Source organism: Desmodus rotundus, chromosome 4 (genome assembly GCF_022682495.2).
Source record: "Desmodus rotundus isolate HL8 chromosome 4, HLdesRot8A.1, whole genome shotgun sequence".
In the NCBI taxonomy this organism is placed as follows: Eukaryota; Metazoa; Chordata; class Mammalia; order Chiroptera; family Phyllostomidae; genus Desmodus; species Desmodus rotundus.
The window spans coordinates 83,704,959-83,732,653 of record NC_071390.1 but is presented as its reverse complement, the minus strand read 5'-3'; the positions used below and the strand labels follow the sequence as shown (position 1 = coordinate 83,732,653).

The 27,695-nt window shown below is 39.8% G+C and overlaps 2 protein-coding genes across 6 annotated transcripts in view; one reads left to right on the top strand and one right to left on the bottom strand.

Annotated features, from left to right (window-relative positions):
* LOC112317713 (broad substrate specificity ATP-binding cassette transporter ABCG2) overlaps positions 1-15,603 on the top strand; it is a 109,452-nt gene extending 93,849 nt beyond the window's left edge. For 4 of the 5 annotated variants that reach the window (XM_053922329.2, XM_053922326.1, XM_053922325.2 and 1 more), the window contains one exon: positions 5,842-6,049. In XM_053922329.2, the coding sequence (XP_053778304.1) occupies positions 5,842-5,989 (148 nt within the window). In that variant the 3' untranslated portion in view covers positions 5,990-6,049. Of the gene's footprint in view, positions 1-5,841; positions 6,050-13,053 lie in introns of those variants that run through there. The other variant, XM_071221255.1, reaches the window with a different exon arrangement.
* A 3,251-nt stretch (positions 15,604-18,854) lies between these two features.
* The window catches only part of PKD2 (polycystin 2, transient receptor potential cation channel), a 57,947-nt gene continuing 49,106 nt past the window's right edge, over positions 18,855-27,695 (bottom strand). Inside the window, exons 11-15 of the mRNA XM_053922324.2 lie at positions 26,423-26,544; positions 26,051-26,168; positions 24,763-24,926; positions 21,590-21,737; positions 18,855-21,241 (exon numbers count right to left, since the gene is read on the bottom strand). Of these exons, the coding sequence (XP_053778299.1) occupies positions 21,005-21,241; positions 21,590-21,737; positions 24,763-24,926; positions 26,051-26,168; positions 26,423-26,544 (789 nt within the window). The 3' untranslated portion in view covers positions 18,855-21,004. The remainder of the gene's footprint in view (positions 21,242-21,589; positions 21,738-24,762; positions 24,927-26,050; positions 26,169-26,422; positions 26,545-27,695) is intronic.

The following is a 27,695-nucleotide window of genomic DNA, read 5'->3' as shown; positions in this document are numbered from 1 at the left end:
GTTTTTATCATAAATGGGTGCTGTACCTTATCAAATGCTTTTTCCACATCTGTTGATATGATCATTTGATTTTTGGGGTTTTTTTTTTTGTTTATGTGATGTATTATGTTTATTGATTTGCAAATATTGTACCATCCTTGCATCCCTGGGATGAATCCCACTTGATCATGGTGTATGATTTTTTTAATGTATTGCTGGATGCGGTTTACCAATATTTTGTTGAGAATTTTAGCATCTATGTTCATCAGCGATATTGGCCTGAGGTTTTCTTTCTTTGTTATGTCTTTATCTGGTTTTGGGATTAGGATGATGCTGGCTTCATAAAAAGAGTTTGGGAGTCTTCCATCTTCTTGGATTTTTTGGAATAATCTGTGGAGGATGGGGGTTGGCTCTCCCTTAAATGCTCTGTAGAATTCTCCTGTGAAACTGGTCCAGGGCTTTTGTGTGTTGGGAGTTTTTTGATTACTGTTTCAATTTCATCATCTGTTATTGGTGTGTTCAGGCTTTCTGTTTCTTCTTCATTGAGTTTTGGAAGATTATAGTTTTCTAGAAATTTGTCCATTTCACCTAGGTTTTCACAATTCTTGGCATATAGTTCTTCGTAGTAATTTCTCACAATTCTTTGTATTTCTGTGGTATCAGTTATAATCTCTCCTCTTTCATTTCTGATTGTGTTTATTTGGGTCCTCTCTCTGTTTCTTGATGACTCTGCTTCAAGGCTTGTCTATTTTGTTTATCTTTTCTAAGAACCAGTTCCTGGATTTATTGATCCTTATAATTATGCTTTTAGTCTCTACGTCATTTAATTCTGCCCTGATCTTGGCTATATCCTTCCTTTTACTTGCTCTGGGCTGTCTTTGTTGTTGTTGCTTGAGTTCTTATAGGTGTAGGGTAGGTTGTTTATTTGAAATGTTTCTATCTTTTTAGGTAGGCCTGTATCACTATGAACTTCCCTCTCAGGACTGCCTTTATTGTGTCCCATAGGTTTTGGATTGTTGTGAGTTCACTTTCATTTGTTTCCAGAAACTTTTTGATTTCTTACCTAATCTCATTCTTCGCCCACTCTTTGTTTAATAGCATGCTATTAATCTTCATTAATTTGGGTGTTTTTGAGTTTTTTCCTTGAGGTTGGTTTCTAGTTTCAGTCCCTTGTGGTCAGAGAAAATGCTTGATATGATTTCAATTTTCTTGAATTTGTTGAGACCCTCTATGCTTCCTGAACTCGGCATTACTTTTCCCTTCACCAAGTTAGGGAAGTTTTTTGTCATTATTTTTTCAAACAGGTTTTCTATCCCTTGCTCCATTTCATCTCTTTCTGATATTTCTGATGCAAATGTCGTTACATTTCATGTTGCCCTGAAGTTCCCTTAAACTATCCTCATTCTTTTTAAATCTTTTTCAGTTTGTTGCCCTATGGGGGTATTTCTTTCTAACTTGTCTTCCAGCCTGCTGATTCAATACTCTGCTTCATACAGCCTTCTTTTAATTACTTTAGTGTACCTTTCATATCAGATATTGTATTCGTCATTTCTCCAGGTTGTTGTTCATAGTTTCTAATTTCTTTTTCAAGGTGTTGTAGTTTCCACTCAGTTCCTTGTAGTTGTTTCTGAGTTCCTTGAGCATCCTTATAACAATTTTTTTTTTAAATTCTAAGTCTGATAGATTGCTTGCCCCAATTTCATTGAGCTGTTTTCTTAGGGATTCTTCCATTCCTTTTGACTGGGGGTTCTTTCCCATTTTAGGTAACTCCTTTTGTTTGTTTCTGCATCTCAGGATGCTCTGCTTTACCTGCTTGTCTTCGTGGGTTGGGCTTCGTGGTAGGAGTCGTGTAGGACTCAGTGGTGTAGCCTCTTTGATCTCCTCAAGTGGATGCTCTAGCATTGCCCTTTATTCAGTTTGTGTGGCCCCTTCTGTTGTACTTGGGCTTCACTTGTTGGTGGCTCATTTGTTGGTGGGTTCTTCCCTCCAGCTGGCTGACTGGTAGTCACAACTCCTGCTGCATCTTGTATGCTGTTGTACAGGGGTTAGTTAAGAAAGCAATATTATCAGAAAACCAAACCCAGTCCAGCAAAAAAAAAAAAAAAATCCTACACATCAGCAATATCAACAACAATTGAGCAAAGATTAATAAAGTTGGAGAGAGATTAAGAATATTGTAGCATAGGAATAAGGGGATATGAGATCACAAAAGGAGGGAAAAATGATTTTGACTGTGAAGAGAGAGGAGAAATAATAAGAGTAGGTAATAGAAACCGGGCAAAAAAGGGAGAGAATAAAATTTTAAACATAAGTAAAACAGGGAAGGGCAATGGCAAAAATGGAGTAAAAAAAGGGAACAGTATACTATGAGGTTTGAAGTAAAATTAAAAAGGTACTGAAGCAATGGGGACAAAATTATAGAAAAACCACAGCAGGCTCAATGACAACAACAGCTGAACGAAGATTAATAAAGGTGGAAAGGCAATAAGAATATTACACAGAAGAGAACAGTTGAATATGGGATGTCTACAGTAAAGAAAAATGATTTTGAGAGGATAGGAGAGGAAAACTAATAAGAGTAAGGGATAGAGCCCAGGGGTCTAATATGGGGGGGGGAATAAAATAAAATTCCTAACTCATCTGATCAGGGACAGAGGGACAGTATCCTATGGGATCCAAAGTACAAACAGATAGTGAACAAATAGGAATACCATTGGAGAAGAACAGCAGTAACTGTGATATCCTCGCCCAACTAGCCACAATTTGTAAAGGTGGAAAGGAAATAAGACTATAAGGGTGGGGACAGGGGGTAGAATGTGAGCTGACTTAGGGAAGGAAGGATGCTTTTGTGAGGATAGGTGGAGGAGAAATAGTAAGAGTAAAGAATAAGGACATGGCATAGTGTGGGAGAAAATATAGTTTACAACAACAATAAGAAAGGTCAGGAGATGGCAAAATTGAATAAGACAAGGAAAGGGTGCTATGTGGGATTTGAAATAATAATATGAGAAAATATATAATCTGAATAAAAAAGAGACCAAGAGTAGTGAGTTAGTTGGAATACAATTGAAGCAAAAGAAGAAATATTAAAAGACTATGTGAAATTAAAAAAAAGAAGAAAAAACACGCAAGTTCTGAGGAAGAGTGAGGTGAAATTCATCTCAGCTGTTGGTGTTCACCCTCGGACTTCTTTCTGGATCCATCTCTGTTTTTTTATCAGCTCAGGGTCCCAGGATGGGTCGTCCCATTTCTGACAACATCGCCTGTATCTCCTCTACCTGTCCTTAGAGGGAGCTTCTGTTGTGATTGAGAGGGCGGGGCATCTGTGTCTCCCCTGAGAGGCACTGTTCATTCATCTGGGAATATTGTGGGTGCGTGCCCCATGCCCCTACACCTCCCAGTTTATTTCCAGTAATGTATAGTTTCTGATTAAATAGCTGTCCGTTTTGCCAGCAGTGGGTGGGGGGAACAATCTGTCTAAGAGTGTCAGCTCTCTCCTGCTTGGTGTAGACAGCAGCTCTGTGTGTGAGCCATGGCTGGGCGGATCCCTGCATCTCCCTTGCTGCACCACTTTCTGAACTTACTGAATTGTTGGCCTCAGTGAAATAGGGCCCTAGGACCCATTGCACTTTGTCTCCCTGGGAGGAGTTCAAAATGGGCCATTTTAGGCATTCATCTTGCTGTCTTTCCCTTGTAGAAATGCCCCCTGCAAGAGGTGGGGGCTGGGTGCAACCTTCCATTCCCAGAGGTTCTGCCAAGGAAGGGGCTCCAGTCTGGCCTCAAATAATCTCAGATGCAGTTCCCAGCCCAGTGCCTTCCCAGCGCACAAGGGCTCACACCCTCCACTCTGCACAGCTGTGCCACCAGGCTGGCGCTCAGAAACCATATTGCTTTGCACCCCTTTGATCAATCCACCCAGCTCTGTTGAGTGGGAGCAAACTGTGCACACAGTTTTCCCTCCTTGTTGGCAGGGCAGCTGCATGCATGGGGTCCCTGCCCAGCACACCTCAGCTCCCCTTTTAATAAAGTCTCTCTGTGTGCTCCCACTACTCCACCTCTCCAGAAAGTCAAGAGGCTATTGCAGTCACAGACAGCCGCGGCCCTCCTCCTCCACCAGACCCAGGTGCAGACAGTGTGTCTCACACTCGGGAACTCTCCTGGCTGTCGTCTGCACTGCAGCTATCCCTGTGCCTCTAGCTGTGTGTGTGCAGCACGGTTCTCCCTGATGGCTTTGAGTATCCAAGTAGCTCCTGGCCTGGGTCTGGGGATTCTCTGCCCTGGGAGGGGAGGGAGCTGCTAGGCTGCTATCTCTGGGCAGGCTCTCCACGGATGCTGGTGCCATGCCCAAGGACTTTCTCCGTCCACCTATAAAACCTCCTTGCCACCCATTTTGAAGCATCTTCTGTACTCTTCGGCTCCCAGACTTCATATTAGCTAAGGGTCCATTGACTGTCCACTTTATTTTTCGGAAGATCAGCTAAGTGTCCGAGTTGGGTGCGAGAGCAAGTGGACTCAGTTCCCACCTACTGGGCCGCCATCTTCAGGATCTAAATGACACTTTTCTTTCTGATGATTATTAATGGTTTGGTTTTGATACATTAATGAATGAGAGAAAAGAGGATGCTGGTATTTAAAATCTCATGACCATTCAAGTAGAACAGAAATAATTCTGAATAATGGCACCAATTGCTCTTTTGAAGTGCAGCTGGATTTGAACAACACAGTTTAGAACTGCATGGGTCCACTTATATAGGGATTTTTTTCAATAAATACTCTAAATCTATTGTATTTATAGTCTTCTTAACATTTTCTTTTTTAACTTACCTTATTGTGAGAATACAGTACATAGTACATGTAACGTATAAAATATGTGTTAATTGACTATGTTATTAGTAGGCTTCCATCAACAGTAGGCTATTGGTAATTAAACTTCAGGGGAGTCAAAAGTTACACATGGATTTTTGACTGTGCATGCAACTTAGCACCCCTAACCCCACATTTTTCAAGAGTCAGTTATATTGCCAGGAAACCTCTAGGTTAGGGAGAGAAGGTTTTTTAATCCTGCCCACTCCCTTTAATTTTGATTTGAGTATGACATTTTTATGGAGCTGCAATCCCATGGGTTGTACAAAAATGGTAGCAGATGATCCCTTTGGCTGTGCCAGGATTTTCAGTACCTGGTGCTGATCTAACCTGTGGCCGGTCCTCCACCTGCTCTACTCCAGCTTCCACTAAGGCCTCCACCTCACAAGGGGCCTGCACCTTCCAGTCTTGGCTCAAGAGCTGCCAGAGAGGAGCTGTCAGGAAGCCCTTCCTCACCGGTTTCCCTACTTTCAGAATTCTTACCCTGCATTTCTTTTGTATGGCTGATTCGTGGGTAACGAGTTCTGTAAGAGCTCTGATGGCATTGGTAAGGGCCTCAGATGTCATCTGTCAAAGCTGAGGTTTTCCCCTTTGGGAGGAAGTGGAAAATTACTGCTAACTGTCTCTGCCTTTTGAAGAGAGCAGCATCATAGATTTGTAAACCAATGAATCAGGAGAGGACAGCACCTTGGTTCATAGTGTGAGTCTGTGAACTTGGCCAAGTTCCTTAAACCTTAGTCTCTTTATCTCTTGAATGTGTATAATATCCACCCTCTTGAGTTGTGTTAAGGATTAACTAAACTGTTACAAGCAGGTTGCTTAGCACGGTATCTAGTTGAATTGTACACACTCTTTAACTGTTACCTATTATATATGAAGTGATAGTTATTTAAGACTTGGAACCTACTGGGTTCTTTAACTGAGGAACAGCAAAAACAATTGAGTAAAATTGGACACATGTGGAGAATGTGGTTATATTCTTTTTCTGTTTCATTTCAGATGTACTGGAGAAGAATTCTTGGTAAACCAGGGCATCGACCTCTCACCTTGGGGCCTGTGGCAGAATCATGTAGCCTTGGCATGTATGATTGTCATCTTCCTTACAATTGCTTACCTAAAGTTATTATTACTTAAAAAATGTACATAAATTTCTCTCCAATGTATGTGATTTATCTCCTCATTAAAAAGGAGCATCTTGATTTATGTATTCATGAAGTTTTTTTGTTGTCTTTTCATTTACCATCATATTATTGTTCAGCTAAAATTATTTCCAACAGAAACCATCATAGAAATCAAAAGGAATTGAATTATACATGAAAGAACCCAAATTGTTGTCTAGTGATATTGTGTAACACTTATTAGTTCAAGTAGTCAGAGAATAAGCATGGGGAAGAAATCTAGTTTAATTAATTGACCTAAAAAAATTGAATTCTAGAATCTCATGACAAGTCACTAATACCTGTTCGCAGTTTCCTCATCTGTAAACTGCATAGGTGTGCTACTTCCCTCCAGCTTCAATATGATACGAATTTATGATCTGGAATTGTTTAATACATAAGATAACAAATGTATTGATTCTATAGAAGTATGAAATCTAAACTATGTTGGAAAAATCCATTGTCATTTATAGGGTAAAAGAGCCATTATGACGGACAAAGCTCTGATAAGCCTTGTAGGGTCAGTAGAACCTACTGAGGTTTCTCTGTGGTGGAATCAATGTCTCAGGGGTCTTGGCTAGGCCTTTGGTCTGTAGCTGCAGGGAGCCAGGACCTGGTGACTGGCCCTTCCTGGGGTTGTTCAGTGTTTACGTGCATGAGATCACCTGGGACCTTTGCTCAAATACAGACGTCTGCGGGGGCCCTGATGCATCAGTATCTCCAGGGCTCCCCAGAAAGAATGGTCCATGCCAGGGTTTGGCAATTTCCAAGATCCTTCCCACTCTGAAAATTTTAGAATTGGGATGTAATAACTGTTAAAACTGATCCTATCCAGGTTTTCTTCTTCCCTCATACACATCTCATTTATTCACATATTTTCTGTTCATTCTAACATTTACCAGTAATAGGGAAGTGCTTTGTAACTTCTTTTTTATTGAAGGGCTATGTAGGGAAAAGTACAGTTCAGAGAGTTGTCATAAAAGCAACACCCCGTGCACCCACCAGTCCTGGTCACGGAGTAGGCATTACAGTGCAGGGAAGCCCCCTCGTGCCTCTCTCCCAGTCCCTGCTTCCCCACTTCTCTCTGGGATGTGGTATCTCAGATACTCCCCTCTGTCATTCCCGTCAGGCCATCACGGCCACTCTGTTGTGTGTCCTGTGTGCATAGGTATATCCCTAGTGAAGTCCCCCTCCTCTTTGTAATAAACTCTGATTTGGGAATATGTTCAGAGTTACAGAAAAGTTACACAGGCAGTGTGGGAAGTTCTCATACATGCTTCGCCAAGTTTCTCCTAATGTCAGCATTTCATGTACCACAGTACCTGTCAAAACTAAGAAGTTAACTGGTAATTGGTGCATTACTATTAATTAAATCATGGACTTTGCTCACATTTCACCACTTTTCTGCTAATACTCTTTTATTGTTCTAGGATCCAGCTCAGGAGATTACATTGTATTTAATCCCTGTTTTTAAAAGTAAATACTTTTAAGGATTATAGGGATTAAGTGAGCTGAGGTTCAGCAGAGTGAAGACATCAGAGTGAAGACCCCCGTGACTGGTCATTTTTGAGTATCATTTAGCAACAGCATGTGCTAGGTGATCCTCCATTTAGCATCAATTAAGTGTCACAGCAACATATATATTTTATGTATATGTATATTTATACATATATAAATACATATCTATTCCCTGCCCTTATATATATATAATTCCCCACACCTTTATATATATAGTAAAAAATTTTATTTATTGATTTGATGGAGGGGGAGATTGATTTGTCATTCCATTTATTTATTCATTCATTGGTTGCTTCTTGTATGTCCCCTACCAGAGATCAAACCTGCCAACCATGGCAAACTGGCACGATGCTCCAACCACCTGAGCAACACAGCCAGGGACATGGCACAATATTTTTATCTTTGGACTTTAAGGAGCATTTTTAAAATTTTTTATGACATTTAATTTATGCATCATGTTGTAACATTATCACACTCTCTTTTTACCTGATTGTCAACATCAGTGTTATAGGGAACCTATCCCTGTGGAATGGCAAATGTAGCCCAGCCCTACTGGAACACCCATAGGTGTGTGGCAGCACACAGGACGCCAAACCCACAGATCGGTTCTCCTGTGGGAGACCAGGCCTGCATTATACCTAGGCTGCTTTGAGACTTGCTCTTGCTAAAACTCCCTCACCCTGAGTTGAAGCAGCAAATGCTTACTGATTATCTTTAAAGTAATTTCCTGAAGTCTGTGCTAATTCTCCCAAGGACTGAAATGTAACCAGACTAATTACTCTCATCGGTCCCTTGAATTTGCAACATTTTTTCCTTGTTAATCTGTAGGAAGTAATCAGTAACATCCTTTCCTTTGCTATCTGTAAAAAGTAATTACCTAAAGCAAACCTGAGCATAATGAATGAGAACCTTTTTTGATGTATGCTGTTAGAAAGCCAAGAAAAGCCTGTCCAGGCAAGGGTCGATGCGCTCTCCCCTTGAGAGAGTGGCCGTGCCATCCCTTGTCCTCCACAAGACTTCGGTAGTCCATGTGATTTTGTCTCATCTCATCCATAACACCGCTGACACTGCTGGCTGGTGTCCACAACACAGGGTTAATCATTTTTTCAGTTCTTTGTAGTTCTTTCTTTTTACTTAATCCAGGTTTATCCATGGCTCTCTGTGTGCATTGTTCCTAACACAGGAAGAAATATATTACACAGAGAGAGAAAGAGAGAGAGAATATATATGTCTATACCTCATACACAAAATATACTTAAGAAACAAAACTGCCAAAAATATTAATACTGCCCTACTTTTAATGAGAACTTAACTATATCCTATTTATTCTTCCTTTGTATTGCAATTATCTTTTAATATAATTCTGCTTTTAATTATTATGTTAAGAAACATCTACACAAAATTTTCTATCTTAACCATTTTTACGTTAAGAAATATTTCAAAAAGTACAGGTATAAGTTCTACAATGTAGAAAGGAAAATATTACTTTATAGAAACTTACTTCATGATGTGTTTATTTTCTTTTGAATTTTGTTTCTCTTGGATGCCAGAACTAATCTCTCATGGAGAGGATAAATGAATTACTTTGGTTTATAAACAATAGCAAACACCTCAGGAATAAATGAATGTTTCCCGCTATTTGTAGTCCTTCTGCTGCTCTTGGGGGACTTTCGAAGAAGGGTGCAGGAAGTTGGGCCATTGAGGTTTATTGGAATGTTGAATAAGGCGGTAAGAAAGGGAAGGAAAACTCTGGAGGTTGAGAGTGAATGGATGTGCTCATCTGTTTTCCCATCTTTGAAGACATCCTTCATGGTCTTTAGATTTCAATTTAAACCCTCAATACCATCTACATATATTTGCAAAGTAGCAGTACTCCTGTAGAATCGTTCTTTCACCTGGCAACGCCACAGAACAGCATATCTGGTGCTCTAAAGCAGGTGGCAAAGCACTGCCAAACTGTACGTCTCCAAGTGAGGATGTGGCCTCTCAGTTTGGCCTCCTTTGTTTGCAAAGCAGCAAAACCTGAGGCCCCATCTCAATAATCAAGGGCTTGGGGGCTTCCAGTCAATATGGCCGCATAGGTAAATGCTGTACTCAGAACCTTCCACAACTACATCAAAATTACAGCTAAACTACAGAACAACTAATATTCAGAACCACCTTAAATCTAGCTGATCAGAAGTCCTACAACTAAGCATATAAAGAAGAAGCCACATGGAAACCGGTAGGAGGGTCAGAGACATGAAATGGGCTGGTGCCATCCACACATGTGGCAAATAAAAAATGGGAGGGATTTCTTGGCTGTGGTGTCCCCCTGGGGAACCAGGGTTCCCAGCCCCACACCAGACCCGCAGCCCAGGGTACCAGTGCTAAAAGGTGATGTTCACATAACTTCTAGGTGTAAAAATCAGTGGAGATTGTGGCTGAGTGAGACGAAGAGCTTTTGCAGTCCCAGGCCGTTTCTTTTAAAGGGCCTACACAGACTTGGCCTCACTGCCTCTGAGCTCCAGTGCTGGGGCAGCAGCTTAAAAAGGACCAGGGACACATGGGGAGGAACGGGATTGTCTGGCATCAGGAGGAGAGCTGGAGGGGTAGTTTTCTTCCACAAAGAAGTGCTGGCAGAATCTGTTCCTTTTCTGAGCCCTTCCTCCACAGAGTCAACAAGCAGGCACCATATCTGAGACTCCATTAACCTGGCTAACACTGTTTGCCCAGCCTTCATGATTCCCTGGGGCCATCCCACCCAATTTGTGGGGCACCCAAGCCCCTTCCAGTGACTTTTTCTTATTCCCAGCCTGTCTTGGCACACACTTCAAACTTTCCTAAAATCTTTCAAGCAAGCAGCATCTGGCCTCAGTGTGTCCCCTTCCACTTGCTAAGTGACCCCAACCTTGGTTTGCAGCTTTGTCTCTCCTGGCCACCTCCAAGCTTAGCACAAATAACAGCCATCTGAAAATTGATTTGTAGCTCATGCTGGGTGGTTGTAGGCAGGGTAGAGGTGATGATTGATCTTGGCCTACACTTCCCAGGAGGCCCCAAAGCCAGTACACCCAGAGGACAGCTTTAGAGCAGGCTGAAGTACCACTCAATCACCTACACAAGTAACATACTCAAGAGGTGGACTTGAGAAGTTCATGAACCCTGCATAAGTAAATTCCACTCTGTAGGGTGGGACCCTGCACAGCAGATTCTCCAGGGTGGCTGCAGCCAGTCCTTGAAGTTGATCAGCCCGGGGGTAAATTCCTCCCATTGATGTGACAATATCAATCAAGGCTTGAGTACAATAGGAAGGTGCACACAGCCCACATGGAGAGTTGCACCTGAAGTGCCCAGATCAGGTAATTTTGAAGGCTGTGCCACTGGACCTTACAGGACACCTACTATATAATCCTTCACTCTACCAATCCTGTGAGATATAATAGCTCTATCTAATACATGGAAGAAACAAACACAGAGAGGCAGCCAAAATGAAGAAACAAAGAAATATATCCTAAATGAAAGAACAGAACAAAACTCCAGAAAAATAACTAAACAAAATGGAGATAAGCAATCTACCAGATTTAGAGTTCAAAACACTGATTACACGGATACTCAATGAACTTAGGAGAAGTAGAGGGACTTAGTGAGAACTTCAACAAAGAGATGGGAAACAAAAATGAGGACAGAGAACACAAAAGAGGACCAGTCAGAGATGAAGAATACATGAACTGAAATGAAGAATACATTACAGGGAATCATTAGTAGAGTAGATGAAACAAAGGATCAAATAAGCAATATGTAAGATATTGAAGCAGAAAACACCCAATCAGAACAGCAAAAAGAAAAAAATAATCCAAATAATGAGCCTCTGGGACAGCTTTAAGTGTGCCAACATTTGCATCATGGGGGTACTAGATGGAGAAGAGAGAGAGCAAGAAGTTGAAAACCTACTTGAAAAAATGATGGAAAACTTCCTTAACATAGTGAAGGAAATAGACATACATGTCCAGGAAGCATAAAGAGTCTCAAACAAGATGAACACAAAGATACCCACACCAAGACACATTATGATTAAAAAGCAAAGGTTAAAGACAAAGATTTTTAAAGGCAGCAAGAGAAAAGCAGTTAGCTACCTATAAAGGAGTTCCCATAACACTGTCAGCTGATTTCTCAATGGAAACATTGCAGGCCAGAAAGATTGGCAAGAAATGCTTAGATTAATGAAAAGCGAGGACCTACAACCAAGATTACTCTACCCAGCTAAGCTATCATTTAGAATTGAAGGGCAGATAAAGAGCTTTCCAGACAAGAAAAAGCTAAAGGACCTCATCATCACCATACTAGTATTATTAAAAATGTTAAAAGGTCTTCTTAAAGAAGGAGAAGCAAAAAGATAAAATATGAATAATGAAAAGGCAACAAATACATATCTATCAACAGTTACTTTATTTTATAAAGATTTTATTTATTTATTTTTGGAGAGAGGAGAAGGGAAAGGAACATTGTGAGAGAGAAATATCACATGTGAGACAGAGGGGTCCAAACCTGCAACCCAAGCTTGTGCCCTGATGGGGAATCGAACTGGTGACATTTCACTTAGTGGAATGACACCCAACCAACTGAGCTACACCAGTAAGGGCTATCAACAATTGCTTTAAATGCAAATGGTTAAATACTCCAATCAAATGACATAATGGCGTCTGAATGGATAACAAAACAAGACTGAAGACGAGAGACTCTAGATAGAAAGACACACACAGACTGAAAGTAAAGGGATGGAAAAAGATATTTCAGGAAAATGGAAACAAGCAAATAGAAAGCTAAGGCAGTAATAATTACACCAGACAAAACAGATTTTAAAACAAAGGTTATGACAAAAGACAATGAAGGACCCACAGGTTACACTTCTGGGTATTTATCTGAAGAAACCCCAAACACTAAATGAAAAGACACAACCATACCTATGTTTATTGCAGCATTATTTACAAAAGCCAGATATGGGAGCCACCTGTGTCCACCAATAGATGAGTAGATAAGAAGTGCATATATGCAGTGGAATATGATTCAGCCATAAAAATGAATGAAATCTTGCCACCTACAACAACACGAGTGGATCTAAAGGGTCTTGTGCCAAATGAAATAAATCAGAGAAAGACAAATGCCAGATGAGTTCACTTATATGTGGAAACCTTAAAAACAAAATAAATGAACAAGCAGAACAGAAACAGACTTATATATACAGAGAATATTTTCATGGTTGCCAGATGGAATGGGGGTTGAGGGGATGGGTGAAAAAGGTGAAGAGATTTAGAAGTACAGATTAGTAGTTACAGAATAGTCACAGGGATGGAAAGTACACCATAGGGAATACAGTCAATAGTGTTGTAATAACTGTATACGGTGTCATATGGGTACTAGATTTATTGGTGTGTACACCTGAAACTAATGTAATATTGTCAACTGTAATTTAAAAATAAAAAATATAAAAATATAATCAACAGCTTGGCAGTATATTATTTGGAAATCCTGAAGCTGTTCCATCTTTTTTATTTTACAGATGAGGAAAGCTGAGTTTCAGAGACTGCGACCAGCCTGAGGTCACAGATTATTTTCTTGCTAAGATTTGGGATGTACTGCAGCATTACTAGGATAACTTGACAAATCACCTCTGGTGGGTCACGCTTGCAAACATACAGAGGCCAGGATGGGGACAGTGGGCTTCACTAGAAGTTACGGAGCTGACTTAAAAGAAGTGTTGAAGGAGCTGTTTATCTCTAGTCACTCAGGCATTTTCCTACTCCACCCGCTTCATCATCCCCCATTTACCAGGTCTGGGGACTTATTAACTTGCTTAGCTTACTCTGTATCTTTCTTATCCATAAAATAGGGATGCTAGTAGTCTCTTCCTCTGCGGAGTTCCAAAGATTAAATAAGGTAATGCATGTAAAGTGCCCAGACATACCTGACTCATAGGATGCACTCAGGACATCCCACTGGTTATTAGCATCATGCTAGCGTCAGTTCATGAATGACACACTCAGCAGAGACTAGAGCGCCATCTTCCAGGATGTCTTCTGTGCATTAAACCAAGAGTGGTAAACTATGGCCTGCAGACCAAATACAGGTCCACTGTCTATTTTTGTAAGTAAAACTTTATTGGAATATGGTCATACTCATTCATATTTGTATTGTCTATAGCTGCTTTTGCACTATGATGGTAAAGTAGTTGTGACAGAGATCATTACGGTTCATAAAGCCTAAAATATTTACTATCTGACCCTTATGGAAAGTTTGTAGACCCTTGCATTAAACCAAGAGTATTTGTTCCCAAAAGTTAGAATGCACAGGTTTATGTATCAAGTGATAGTGGCCCCTCTCAGAATTATTCCCACTAACCCATTTGTTGAATTTGTGCTTCCTGTCTCCGCAGCTTTAGGCTCTGCTGTGTTAGAGCTCCTGAATTCTCAAGAGTGGGGTGAGGGGGCACACTTTTACCTGGGAATACAAGAGTTCTACTAAAGTGAAACTCTGCCACTTAGTTACTTTGAGATTCTCACATTGGTGGAACAGCAGCCAAAGCAATCTGTTATCACATTGTCATTGCTGTTAGGAGAGGCTAGACTTCACTAGTATACAAGGGACAGAGAATTCACAGAGGTAACTTGGGGTTTCCATGTCCAGTGTTTACAGTAACCAGGAAGTCCAAACAACCACAGCCTGAAAAAGGACAAGGGACTTTGAACCCTCAGCAAAGAAGGTGTAGATTATTACACCAGGCGAGCCACTTAAGTACAGATGAAGTACTGGCCGACAGTGGGGGGACTCTAGGAAGGCTGGTGGAGGAGAGATGTGATATAATTATGGCCTTGTGATAAGCAGTGGCAATGAGACTATAGTTCCACTAACCTTCTTCTATTCTGTTCTTTAGTGATCATAGCTGGCTTCCCCCAAAAAGTCCAGAGCAGACTTAATGTGGAGTGAGTGGGTCTGAGTGGTGCAAGGGTGGATGGAGTAAATGCTTTTGGTGACCTGTGTCACATCTCCTCTGCACCTCTGGCTTCCATTGCAGCTGTGGTCAACACTTCCATGTGAGCTCAGATGATGTTGACAGCATCCACCTCTAGCAACAGAAATCCTTTCACTTTTCTGCTGAAGGAACCTGCTCAGCCTGAGGGCAAGCAAAGCCTGAAAGGGCAGGTGTTAACACCCCAGGGTCACCCCTCAACCACTAGGGATTGGGGCCAATGGACAAATGCCCCAGCCTTATGTTCTTCAGACAGGGGATTATGGCAGGCATTTCGCAGCATTGTCACAGATGGAGCTGAACTCTGGTTGCCTACAGGGGCACCTCCTAAGTAAATTACCTGAACTTGTCTTTTCTTTTAAAGGGACACAAAATAAAACGTATTCCCATTAAGACCAGAAACAAGACAAGTGTGTCTACTATCACTGCTACTCTCCAAAATGATAATGTCCTTATTTAAAAATGAGCTGCTCTTCTACATAGAAAACCCAAAGAATCAATACAGAATCTAGAGCTAGTAAAGGAGTTCAACAAGTGTGATATATAAAATTTATTTATAAAAATTAGTGCCCTGGTCAGTGTGGCTCAGCTGGTGGGAGCATCATTCCATATTCCAAAATGTTGCTGGTTCGATTCCTGGCCAGGGTACATAACTATGTTGTGGGTTCAGTCTCTGATCGGGGCTCATATGTGAGGCAACCAATCGATATTTTCCCTCTCACATCAATGTTTCTCTGTCTCTCTCTCCTTTCCTCTCTTTCTAAAAGTAATGAAAAAAAATGTCCTTAGGTGAGAATAAAAAAAATTAGTAATTTTTCTCTATATCAGCAAAAACCAACTAGAAAATAGAATGGAAGACAAGATTCTGTTCATAGTAGTAATAAAACCATATTAAAGAATATGTAAGATCTTTAAGAAATTTTAAGGAACATTTAAAAGACATGGAGGAAGTTCTGAATATTTTTTGATATTATAAAATGTCAGTTCTCCCCAAACTAATCAATAAGCTCAATGGAATGCCAATTAAATTTCAGTGGAACTTTTTTCTCTACCCCTCACCTGCAGGAACCCATCAAACTTACTCTAACACATTTATATGAAAAATTAAAGGTTCACAAAAATAGCTTAGTCAATTTTGCAAAAAAAAAAAAAAAAGGGGGGGGATGGCCAAGAGGAGAGCACATGAAAAACTTACCACATGCGAGGACATATAAAGTCATAATAATAAAAATTGTTATGCAGGAACACTCAGAAATCGGTATAACAACTAGTGTTTAAAAGACAAACACATACTGACTTCTGGCCAAGATGGAGGCATAGGTAGATATGCTTTTCTTCCTTACATAACCAAAAGAAGGACAACAACCAATTAAAAAAAAAAACAAACAAAAACAACCAGAACTTTCAGAAAATCAAACTGTAAGGAAGTCCAACAACCAAGGAGTTAAAGAAGAAACATCCATACAGACCAGTAGGAGGAGTGGGAGACAGGAAGCTGGAGTGGAGAGGATGTGCAGCAAGGTGGCAGCTGGCAGACCAGGTCGGTGGGGCAGTGTCTGGCAAACTGGGCGGTCCCACATTTGCATGTGGATAAACTAGGAGAAACAACTGCCTGCACAATCCAGAGTTCCAGCTCTGGGGAAATAAAGCCTCAAAACCTCTGGCTGTAAAAATCTGTGGGGGTTGCGGTGGCAGGAGAAACTGCCAGTCTCACAGAATTCTGTTTGAGGGGTCCACGGAGTCCTAGAACATATACAAGTCCACCCACCCGGGGATCAGCACCACGGCAGTAGGGTGCAATTCACTTGTGGGAAGTGGAGGAAGTGAGTGAAAGCAGGATGGGAGCTGAGCAAGTGGCACTGTTCCCTCTCTGACCCCTCCCCCACATACAGAGCCACAATGCAGCGGCATGGGTTGCTCTGCCCTGGTGAACACCTAAGGCTCCAGTCCATGCAACATAACAGGCATGCCAAGACAAAGGAATATGGCCCAAATGAAAGTACAGATCAAAACTCCAGAAAAAGGACTAAGCAACAAGGAGAGAGCCAACCTATCAGATGCAGAGTTCAAAACACTGGTAATCAAGATGCTCACAGAAATGATTGAGTACGGACACAAAATAAAGGAAGAAGTGAAAGCTATGCAAGGTGAAATAAAGAAAAATAGACAGGGAACCAGCAGTGAAAGGAAGGAAACCAGGACTCAAATCAACGATTTGGAACAAAAGGAAGAAATAAACATTCAGCTGGAACAGAATGAAGAAACAAGAATTAAAAGAAAATGAGGAGAAGCTTAGGAAACTCTGGGACTTTAAACTTTCCAATACCCGAATCATAGGGATGGCAGGAGAAGAGGAAGAGCAAGAAATTGAAAACTTACTTGAAAAAAATAATGAAAGAAAACTTCCTCAGCCTGGCAAAGGAAATACACATACAAGTCCAGGAAGCTCAGAGAGTCACAAAAAAATGGATCCAAAGAGGAACACTTTGAGACACCTCATAATTAAATCATCAAAGATTAAAGATAAGGAGAGAATTTTAAAAGCTGCAAGAGAAAAGGAGAGAGTTATCTGCAAAGGAGTTCCCATAAGACTATCAGCTGCTTTCTTAAAAGAAACCTTGCATGTAAGAATGAGCTGAAAAGAAGTATTCAAAGTCATGAAAGGCAAGGACTCACATCCAAGATTACTCTATCCAGAAAGCTATCATTTAGAATGGAAGGGCAGATAAAGTGCTTCCCAGATAAGGTCAAGTTAAAGGAGTTCATCATCACCAAGCCCCTTTAACATTAAAGTCCCTTTAATGTTATATGAAATGTTAAAGGGACTTATGTAAGAAAAAGAAGATCAAAAATATGAACAGTAAAATGGCAACAAACTCACAGCTATCAGCAACTGAACCTAACAAAACAAAAACAAAAGCAAACTAAGCAAACAACTAGAACAGGAATAGAATCACAGAAATGGAGATCACATGGAGGGTTATCAGCAGGGGAGTGGAAGTGGGAGAGAGGGCAAAAAGGCACAGGGAATAAGTAGCATAAATGGTAGGTAGAAAGTAGACAGGGGGGAGTTAAGAATAGTATAGGAAATGGAGAAGCCAAATAACTTATATGTATGACTCATGGACATGAACTAAGTGGGGAGAGAATGCTGGAGGGAATGGGGGTACTGGATGGAGGGAGATGAAGGAGAGAAAAAAATGCAACAGCTGTAATAGCATAATCAATAAGATATACTTTAAAAAAACAGACACATATTTACATGAACCTGAAATATATTAGTGACACCAGAAACTAGTAAGGAAAAACTTATTAGTGTTGATAAAACTGGTTCATTATATGGAGAAAAATACCAATGGACCTTTTGCAATGTTACTGCTAAGATGTATTAAATGTGAAAGTTAAGACCGAAAGTTTAATAAAAGTTTGTGATGATAAAAAGGTCTGTAGAACAGTCCAAAACACAGAAAAGCAAAATGAATAAACTGATTGATTTTACTGTATAAAAAAACTAAGAAACATTGACCAAGTGGGAAACATTGACCAAACATTATCAATGGGATGAGAGATTATCAATGGAGTCCACAACTGATACTTAACCCATAGGAGGAAATTTTGCAAATCAACAAAAATACCTTGACCCAGTGGAAAAGTAAGCAGTCAACAAAAACATACTTGTTTCCCATTAGATCAAAGTGTAAGGTTTTAAAGGGTTTAATAGAAAATGTACAAAAAGGGAGGCCCAAATAATGAATCTATGAGAGGATGTTTCAACTTATTAGGAATCAGATAAATGCAAAATAAAATGAAATCTCACTTCAAAAGCATTACATTCACAAAGATTAGGGAGCTGAATGGCACCCACACTGGTGAGGGAAGGGATAAAAGTGGTACAGTCACTCACGTAGCAGAATGGCAGAGCGGTGCCGCCATTCTGGAGGCACCCAGCCTGACAGTTCTGAGTAAAACGAAGTATTTGTATGCCTGGGACTCGGCTCTCGACTCCTGTTGATTTACCCACGGAGGAATCATGAAATGTCAACAAGGGAATTATGTACAAAGGCTCTGAAACAGAAATAGTCCAGCCGACAGCTAACTAAAACAATGTAAAAGTAAATTGTAGTGGCTGCACACTAGGATGTACTACTTACTACACAGCCATCAGAACAATTTACCAGAGATATATAGTGAAAAAGTAATACATCAGTCATGTTGTTTTGGGACACAAAAAGCGACTTTTTCAAAATCTAAGTCTTTACTACAGTATTAGCCTCATGATAGAAGGTACATTACCCAACTGTCTCTACTTTTAAACAGACAACTCTTAACAACTGTTTTTATACCAAGTTTTTATTAGGCAGTAAAGTGCTCAGTATTACACATTAATGAAATTCTCGATTGTTAAGAGAGACCTGCATATGTAACATCTTAATAATATTAACATGAGGGGGAAGATGATAGGGGAGGATGGAGGAGGGAATTCTCCATGACTAAAGAAGAAAAGAAAATGTAACTTATAATTTTACAGGTGAAATGAAAAACAGTATAACAGGAAGTATCATAAAAGATTTTCTAGTGACCATAATTGATATATGGCACATGGTCAATACACATGGATACCACATAATAGCTGCACTTCAAATTGAAGTTTGTTTACATGTAACAACATGGTACACATACATAAATATTCAATACATACACTCGCCATCCCTGGAATGCAAACTTTAGTACCTAGTAATAAAGTACATTGTGTAGCATATTGAAATAAAGATGGAGAGGAAGCCACGGGAAATAACTGTTAAAGAAAACCAATGTGTATCAGTTCTGAAGCAGCCAGCATAGAAAGGTTTGTTTGCTCATGTTTTCATTGAAGATTTGACTGACATATTCTACCAATTAAATGAACAACATGGGAATTAAAAAACAGGCCTCTCTCTTCTTGTTCTCCCAGTGAGCTCTCAGTGAGTTCCCCCAGTGTTCCCCAGCACTGCGCCTCTCCTTCTTGTCCCCTGAGCTCTCACTAGGTCATCTTACTCAACACTTTGAAAAGTAAGATTTTTATTTTTTATTGAGAAATCAATCTCTTCTCCATAAATTTGGTGAGATGCTCTCCTAATGTAAAAAACAAAAAAGCAAAATTGCTGCAAACTCAAATGCAGGCTGATACCGTCTGATAATGGGTGGACTGTCAATACCAAAACTCCTTTCCATAAAATTCGGCTCCATCTAGAGTAGAAATTCTAGGTCTGAGATGCGAGGTAAAGAGTATGAGTTCTGCATTTTTAAAACAGTATGAAAGTCAAACTTTGGTTTTATAATATTTTATATGAATTTCAAAACTGCCTTAAATTTTTGTTAAAAATGAACACATTTGCTAAAAATTTCAGTACATACTAAAAAATTTAGTAAATGGCTCTTCCTGGATTAGCTACAACACTATATTCAGTTGCAGATAGGTTGAGCCACATGGGAAAGAGAATACAGAGTAAATTTTTTTACTAAACTAATTATTAGAAACAGTCAAATTTAGTGATAAGGCTCATTCCAATTCTCCTGTGTTAAAGTTATTAGTGACATTTTAAATCATAACTGATCTTTGGTGGTTTAATGCCACTCATTTCAAATGAGAGAAAAATAGTGTAAAAATTAAGTAAAACAGTTATTCCCAGACACATTAAATATGATAAAATAACAACAAAAATACCCCCCACACAATTCAACATTTATCTTAACCATTCATACAAATCCTAGCATAATGACTACATACCCATTCTATGATTTGGAGTTCTTTTCCAGCTTGTCTTTCTGAAAAGTTTACCCCGGGAAGGTAGTTGAAATAATGGGCTCCTTTCTTCGACAACAACAACAGAACAGTCTGTATTATTAAGCCCATGAGCCAAGCCTGAGTGGGAAGGAGTGCCCCTACTGTCCCTTCACACACTGGGCTAAAATGACAATACTGATTTTGTGATTGAAAATAAAACTCAGATACTTTTAAACAGTTCTCTTCCAGCTCAAAAGGTGACTTCATTGTCCACTGAGACTCAGTCATGGTACCAAGTGAGCTCACCACTTCTTAGACTTTACAGAGATTTTTTTATGTACTCAATATTTACATCTAATTACTTATATGAGTAAAAAAAAATTGTCTTTAAGCCATGGGAAAAGTTCATCTAAAATAAATTAAAGTGCAGAAGAATTAATGATTGGTCCAAAGACCAACATTATATGGTGGTCAGGGCATGTCTCGTAAATACAACAGATCCTGGAAAAATGTCATTTTATTATTAATATTAATGCTTTAGGAACATAACTCTTGCTTATGTCAATTAGCCCATGGTAAAACTGGCCTCATTAAACTTCATTTTGGCAGAGTCCCAAGAACCTATCGATGACGATCAATGAGAACTAACTATAGTATCCTTGCAATGGCAATTCAGGACAGCCGCCTTCTCACCTATTAGAACACATTTCCCAACACATCCTACCCGTGCATACCGGCACTCCCGTTTCCACCTGTGCCTGCCACTCCTTCCGTAGACTGAGAGGAAGAAGGGCGGGAGCTCCTGGGGCGAGGCTGACCATTTAGTCCCACAGGGGTGCCTAAACCATGACTTATTTGGGAAGCTGCATCGTCGGATTCCCAGCGTTCCAACTCTTCACGCACTAGCCGTTCCATCTGTTCCCTGTGGATTTCACTGTCACGACCCAGTCTTTCATCCTAACAAAGGAAAAAGACACCAGGCAGTTAAGAGGTTGATGCGTATTCTTGTAGTTAGAAACTGCCTTAGGAAATTTGGTGGTCAAATAATCTGTTTATAACTAGGTAAGTCTGGAGAATTAAAACATAATAACAATTCTCAGTTACTACAGTAATTTCTTTGCTTAATTTTAAGTGAAGGCAGGGTCATCAGTGTGTGGGGTATTAAGAAAGTAACACCTCTAGATTATCATTTGATATTCACCGATCTGCAGTTATGGAGACAGAGAAACCTCCGTGATTAAAGGGGCTACAAATCATACTAATGTTTTACACATCAGAGTGTTTCTGTGGCAGATGACCACTTACCTCGGCCACTCCATCCAGCAGTCTGCCGAGCACTTCCCTTCTCTTCAGTTTGGCCCGCTCCATGATCTCCAGCTTCACTATCACAGCGTCGATCTTGGACACAATGCTGCCAATGGAGTGCTCCATTCGGTCCACTCGTCTCACTAGGCTGCAGAAAACCACAGTTGGGAAGGACAAAGTCACCTTGTGTTGGTGACTTTTCCGCCCAGTTGGCTTTTCAAATGGAAGCGCTAAGGTTTGTTTCTTAAGCAACGTGATCATCTGAAACGTTAAGCAAGTAGCTGCGAACTTCAGAGAGAGACTGTCACACGTGGCTGCTGGCGGCGCTCACTGGCACACATTGTCTGCAAGTCCACATTGCGTCAGAAGTCTCAAAACTGTGCTCCTACCTTTTATTCAGATACTCCTTTTTTGAAAGATTTCTAAAGAAAATAATTAACCATATGTGTGATTTTTGGCTTATTAATAGTGGGTCATCAAAATGATTACATTAAATAATAGATTATTTAAATACAGTATGTAAGGAGACATCAGAAATTGTATTGTGAATATTTAATGAAATAGAGTGAAGTTCACAATATATTAACTAAGTAAAGGAGACAGAAAACAGTATATTCACTTATGATCCATTTTGAATAAATAAAAAATATAAATATATAAATTGTTAAAAAATAAGTAGGAGGCAACTTCTGAAACGGTGGCATGAGGGCTCTGCAGGCCCTCTCCCTAGTGAAATAACTTTAACTTGAGTATTATTAATTTTTTTTTTAATTTATGAAAATTTTCTTATGGGCCTAGAGCAAATAAAGAAGCATCTATTTATGACAATCCACTAAAGTTTGGTGAGAAGAGTGAGAGTCTGTGACACCTGAGGTGTCTCTGCTGCATCTCACCCCCCACCCCCGGCTCGTGCGACAGAAGCAGCACTCTGGGTGGGCAGCTGAAAGGACGCCAGGCTCTCCCTCCCCTGACATCCCAGTGGAGAGCTACAGTAGCTCCCAGGGAGGAGGCGGGCTGCCAGCGTTTCTCATCCCATTGCTTCCATCCCAAATCCATACTTCAGAGGCTCTAATTCAGGCAAGAGTGGCTAAGTATGAGGCTCTTTTCCTTCATTCAACTTCCAGTCACAGGATGGAGTTTCCATGCCAGAAGAGGTAAGCTGAGAACACTAAAGGCTGCCATCCAGCCCATCACCTTATTCAGTAAGCAGGGTGTCACTTTGAGAGGATGGGCCACTGTCCCTGGCCCTCACCTGGAGCAGCGGCACAGAGGTTTGCCCAGGGTCAGATCATAACACGGAGAGCTCCAAAGCTTTCCCCAAATGAATTGGGTTTATTTGGAAGAAAGTACGGGAAAATTCAAGCCCAAGAGTGCTCTTAAAAACAGTACAGATGGTGGTGATAAGCAGTCAAGGAGAGGCTGGTTTCTTCACGAGATCAACAAGTTAAACTATTTACCAGCTAGTTTCCCAGGGAGAACCAGAGAAGGAGATAGCAGCTAAGAAGACAGCTAAAGACTGGCCTCAAAAACTACCCCACAGTGGGGCTGGAGGCTTCCCAATGTAGAGGAAATGGACTTCACTAAAAGACAAACATGTAAACAACAGCAAAGGCACATCCTGGGGAAAGAGAAATTAGTATCTAGAATTGCTGTAATGTTATTTAATATATTTAGTTTAAAAAAAATTATGAGGCAGAAAGAAACATGAAACTGTGACCATACACAGGGGGAAAAAAGCAGTCAACAGAAACTGTCTTTGTGAGGGCCCAGATAGTTTCAGTAGACAGAGTTCACAGTAGCTATTATAAACATATTCAAAAAGTTAAGAAAATCATTCTCAAAGAGATAAAGAGCAGTACAATGTCATTGTCTTATCAAATAGAGAATATCAATAAAGAGATGAAGATTATTAAAAAGAACCAACAGAAATTCTGGTGTTGAAAAGTACAACCCATGAAATGAAAAAAATTCACTAGAGGGTCTCAATAGTAGATCTGAGCTGGCAGAAGAAAGAATCTGTGAACTTGAAGATAGATCAATACAAACTCTGCAATCTGAAGAACAGTGAGAAAAAATAATGAAGAAAAATAAACAGAGCCTAAGAGAAATGTGGGATAGCATTAAGCACCCCAAGATACACATAATTGGAGTCCCACAAGGAAAGGAGAGCAAGAAAGGGGCAGTGAAATATCTGAAGACATAATGGTTGAAAACTTACTAAATTTGATGAAAATATTACACATCCAAGAAGCTTAACACATATCAGGTAGGATAGTTGCAAAGGGATCCACACTCAGACATATTGCAGTAAAAATACTGAAAGATAAAGACAAAAGACAAAATCTTGAAAGCAACAAGAGAAAAATGATTTGTCCTAGACAAATGAACCTGAGTAAGATTAACAGCTGTCTTATCTGAAATAATAGAGACCAGAAAGAAATAAAGGTAAAATAAAAGTATTCTGAGATCAAAGAAAACTGAAAGAATCCATGCTTTAGAAGTGATACTAAAGGAAGTTCTGCAAGCTGAAAGCAAGTGATCCCAGAGTGCCGCAATGAAAATTCACAAGGGTGGGGGGGAAGCACTGGTGAAGGTAATTATGTAACTACAGAAGACACTATTAATACTATTTCTCCTTTTTTCTTTTAACTGATTTAAAAAGCAGCAGTATAAGACAAATACTATATGATCTCACCTGTAAGTGGAACCTGATGTACAAAACAAACAAGCAAGCAAAATATAACCAGAGACATTGAAATTAGGAACAATCTGATAGTAACCAGAGGGGAGGTTGGAGGGGATATTGGGGGGTCGAGGGGGAAGGGTTGTCAAGGAACATGTACGTAGGACACGTGGACAAAGGGGGGCAGGATCAAGGGTGGGAGGTGGGAATGGCTGGTGGGGGGGAGTGGTGGGAGGTAAATGGAGACAACTGTACTTGAACAATAAAAAAATAGAAATAAAAATTTATATACAAAAAATAATACAATAACTAATAAATAATTAAGAATAAATTCTATTTCATGTATTCACAACTTATAGACCTAAAAAAAGACAATATGTACATAATTGTATTGATGGACCTATTATATACAGAAGTTTCAAAAAGCAATGATAACAGGACAAAGGAGATAGGTACGAGCTAAGTTGTATAGTGATTCCTTTATACTTACACCTGAAACTCTTCATAAGACACCCCACTGGAGATGCTTCCTCTCCTTCTGGAGCTATGACCACTGTCTTCATCATCCTCCTCCTCAGAGTCATCCAGGCTTCGTGGGAAACTTCGGCTGCTCATGGGACGTGGCAAAGAGCTGTGGTCCAAGTCCAGGTCCTCCTGGAGAAAACGGGGTCATTGAGCAGGAACACCCAGGCCCCACAGAAGCTCCACTGAGGACTTGGGCCAATGAGAAGTGGGTGTGTGCCATTTACCTTAGGTTTCTTGTGGTTAGCCCCAGACTGTGATCCCCACACTTTTTAATTTCATGGATTGGAAAATTTTAAAACCAGTTTTTAATTAGCAGCAATAAGTTACTAATGTATTGTTTGGACAAGAAAGAACATTAAAAACCCAAGGCAAAGAAAAAGTAAATGAAGAACTGTACACCTTTTCATACAAGACAACATACTTAATAGCTACAAAGAAGGAAGGATATAATCTCGGGATAAGAATTTTGACTAAATACAGCCTTGTGCAAGTCTTACTGTCTTCTTGTTCACATTTCACTACGAATGGTGAAGCTTTTCACCTAATGGTACTGTTCTGTGGAGCAGCAGTTAGAAACCACTCTTCTAGACTATCTCCTCACAGGAAAATGACTTTTCTATACAACATGCATCTTTACTCACTGTACCATGTAATTTTTATTTGTTTAACCATTTATTTTTAAAATTAGTATTAAAGTTCTTACCTATTATTTTCTGATTATAAAAGCCCATGTAAGTTTAATAGTTTAATAAATATTCAAATGGAAGGTAGCTATTTTAGGTTAAATGTTAATTTCAAGAGTAACTAATTTTATATCTCCTAAGAAATCTTTTTTTCCTCCACTCTCAAAAACATTATAAAATATGTAACTATTCAGGTTTCTCTTTTCAAGTTCATTACTAGAAAGCTTAGGGCCAAATTTGTATGTAGTCCAATCCTAATAGGCATACGTGCGTTTATGGAATGCATTTTTAGCTTCATTCATAGTCTAGTTTTATATTTTACTTCTGTTTTGTTTTGCTTCATTCTTCATTTTGATTTATGCTAACTTACTGCAATTTTATATACCATTGTGATATATATCCTTGTTGGAATAAGCAGGGTACTCATACATACATTGATGAGAGAGAGCAAGAGTGAGAAAGGAGGGAGGGAGGGAGAGACAGAGAGGGTGAGAATGAGGATGAGTGACTCTCAACAACCCACTATTTAGTATGGTGTCTGCAACATCGTGGGTGCCGAACTAAACCCACCCTCTCTTTTTCCAAGTCATCTCTCATCTGCTGATGTTCATGTTCAGTCAGTTCTTGGTCTCCATCTCGGTCATATTTTGTGAATATTGCCTCGATCTCTGCATCAGTATGGCCCTTCCTGAAATTACGGAGAGGTTACAGATGAGCTTGTTCAGTAACATGGTCCAACCCAAACACAGAGACATCAAAACGCAGAAGGAAAGGAGAAACTGCTGAGTCAGGGACAGTCCTCCTCTTACAGTATCGTTTCAGAAAGAATTCCGCCGCTGAGAAAAGGGGTTTCTGTGCGTACTTGCACCAGAAGTACCCATGTCACCAAGAATTTATCTGTACAAAAGGAATTTTGTATGGCCTCAGAAGTGTGATTCTCACCCTTTGAGATCTTGTCGAAGTTCATCGAAGTTTAACTTGCCTCCGCATTGTCGCAGACTCTCTGAAATGTCATCCACGGTATTTTTTTTTAGTTTTAGTTTGACCAAGGCTTTATGGTAGCCCTGTTGAAAAGAAAGGACGTGGTTTAGTGATTTTTCCTTTTGTGTTTGCTTTGCCTTCAATTTACAGTAGCAACTACTATAAACCCAGAACAGTACCACTCAAGAAGTATGTGTTCAAAAAATGAATAATGGATGTATCTTCCACAAGAGTTGCATGCAAAGAGTCAGGGTCTTTCAGTAAATCAAGGAAAACTAAGAGCCTTTTGCTCATATGCGAATGCAACTTTAGGTTATAGAAACGAAAATCACTACACGTTTCACAGATGTCTGCCTCAGGATATGCAGCAATGTGCAAGAGCTCTTAAAAATGCTGAGAAACCTGAGTCATAAATTGCTTATTTTCTACATTATCTCATAGTAATCTCCTTGTACATGTTAATATATATTTCAGTACAATGTGGATGTGGATTTTTCATTAATGAACTACAGGCAGCTCTTGGTCTGCACTGCAGTGCAGGACTGTAAAAATGGCCACGCGAGCTCAAACTGTACAAGGTGATACTAATTATCAACAGGGAAAATCAACGGCTCCATGACCTTTCAAACTTTTTATTAAACATTAAGAGCTCCCTTAGCATTGGTTATGAAGTCATAGGGAAATAAAAAAAATAGTAAAATGAATGTCTTGTTTACTATAAATTTAAAAAATTATTGTAGAAACATTGAAAATTAAAGTGTTTTATTGCTTTGTAAAAAACTTATCCTTGCCCTGGCTGGGTATCTCATTTGGTTAGGGTATCATCCCAATACACCAAGGTTGCAGGTTTGATTCCCAGTCAGGGCACATACAAGAAGCAATCAATAAATGCAGAAATTAGTGGGAAAACAAAGCATTGTTTTCTTTTTTTCTCTCTCTCTGAATCACTCTTCCTCTCTCACTCTCTCTAAAATAAATAACCTTACAAGGTAGGCATTAAAAAAAACCTTATCCTAAGACCTTCTAAATTACATCATGCAACCCCCTCCATCCAGTGGACCCAAAAGTTGAGATTTCAATGACCCCTCCCAAAGGGGACACCCTTTCTGACTGAAAGATTTTTTATGAGATTTTGGGGGGGTGTGGCAGCTCCATAAATTATGATGGTGAATATTCCCCCAAATCAAATATGGTAAGTGGGTACTCCCCCAAATTGTTTTTACTACATATATGG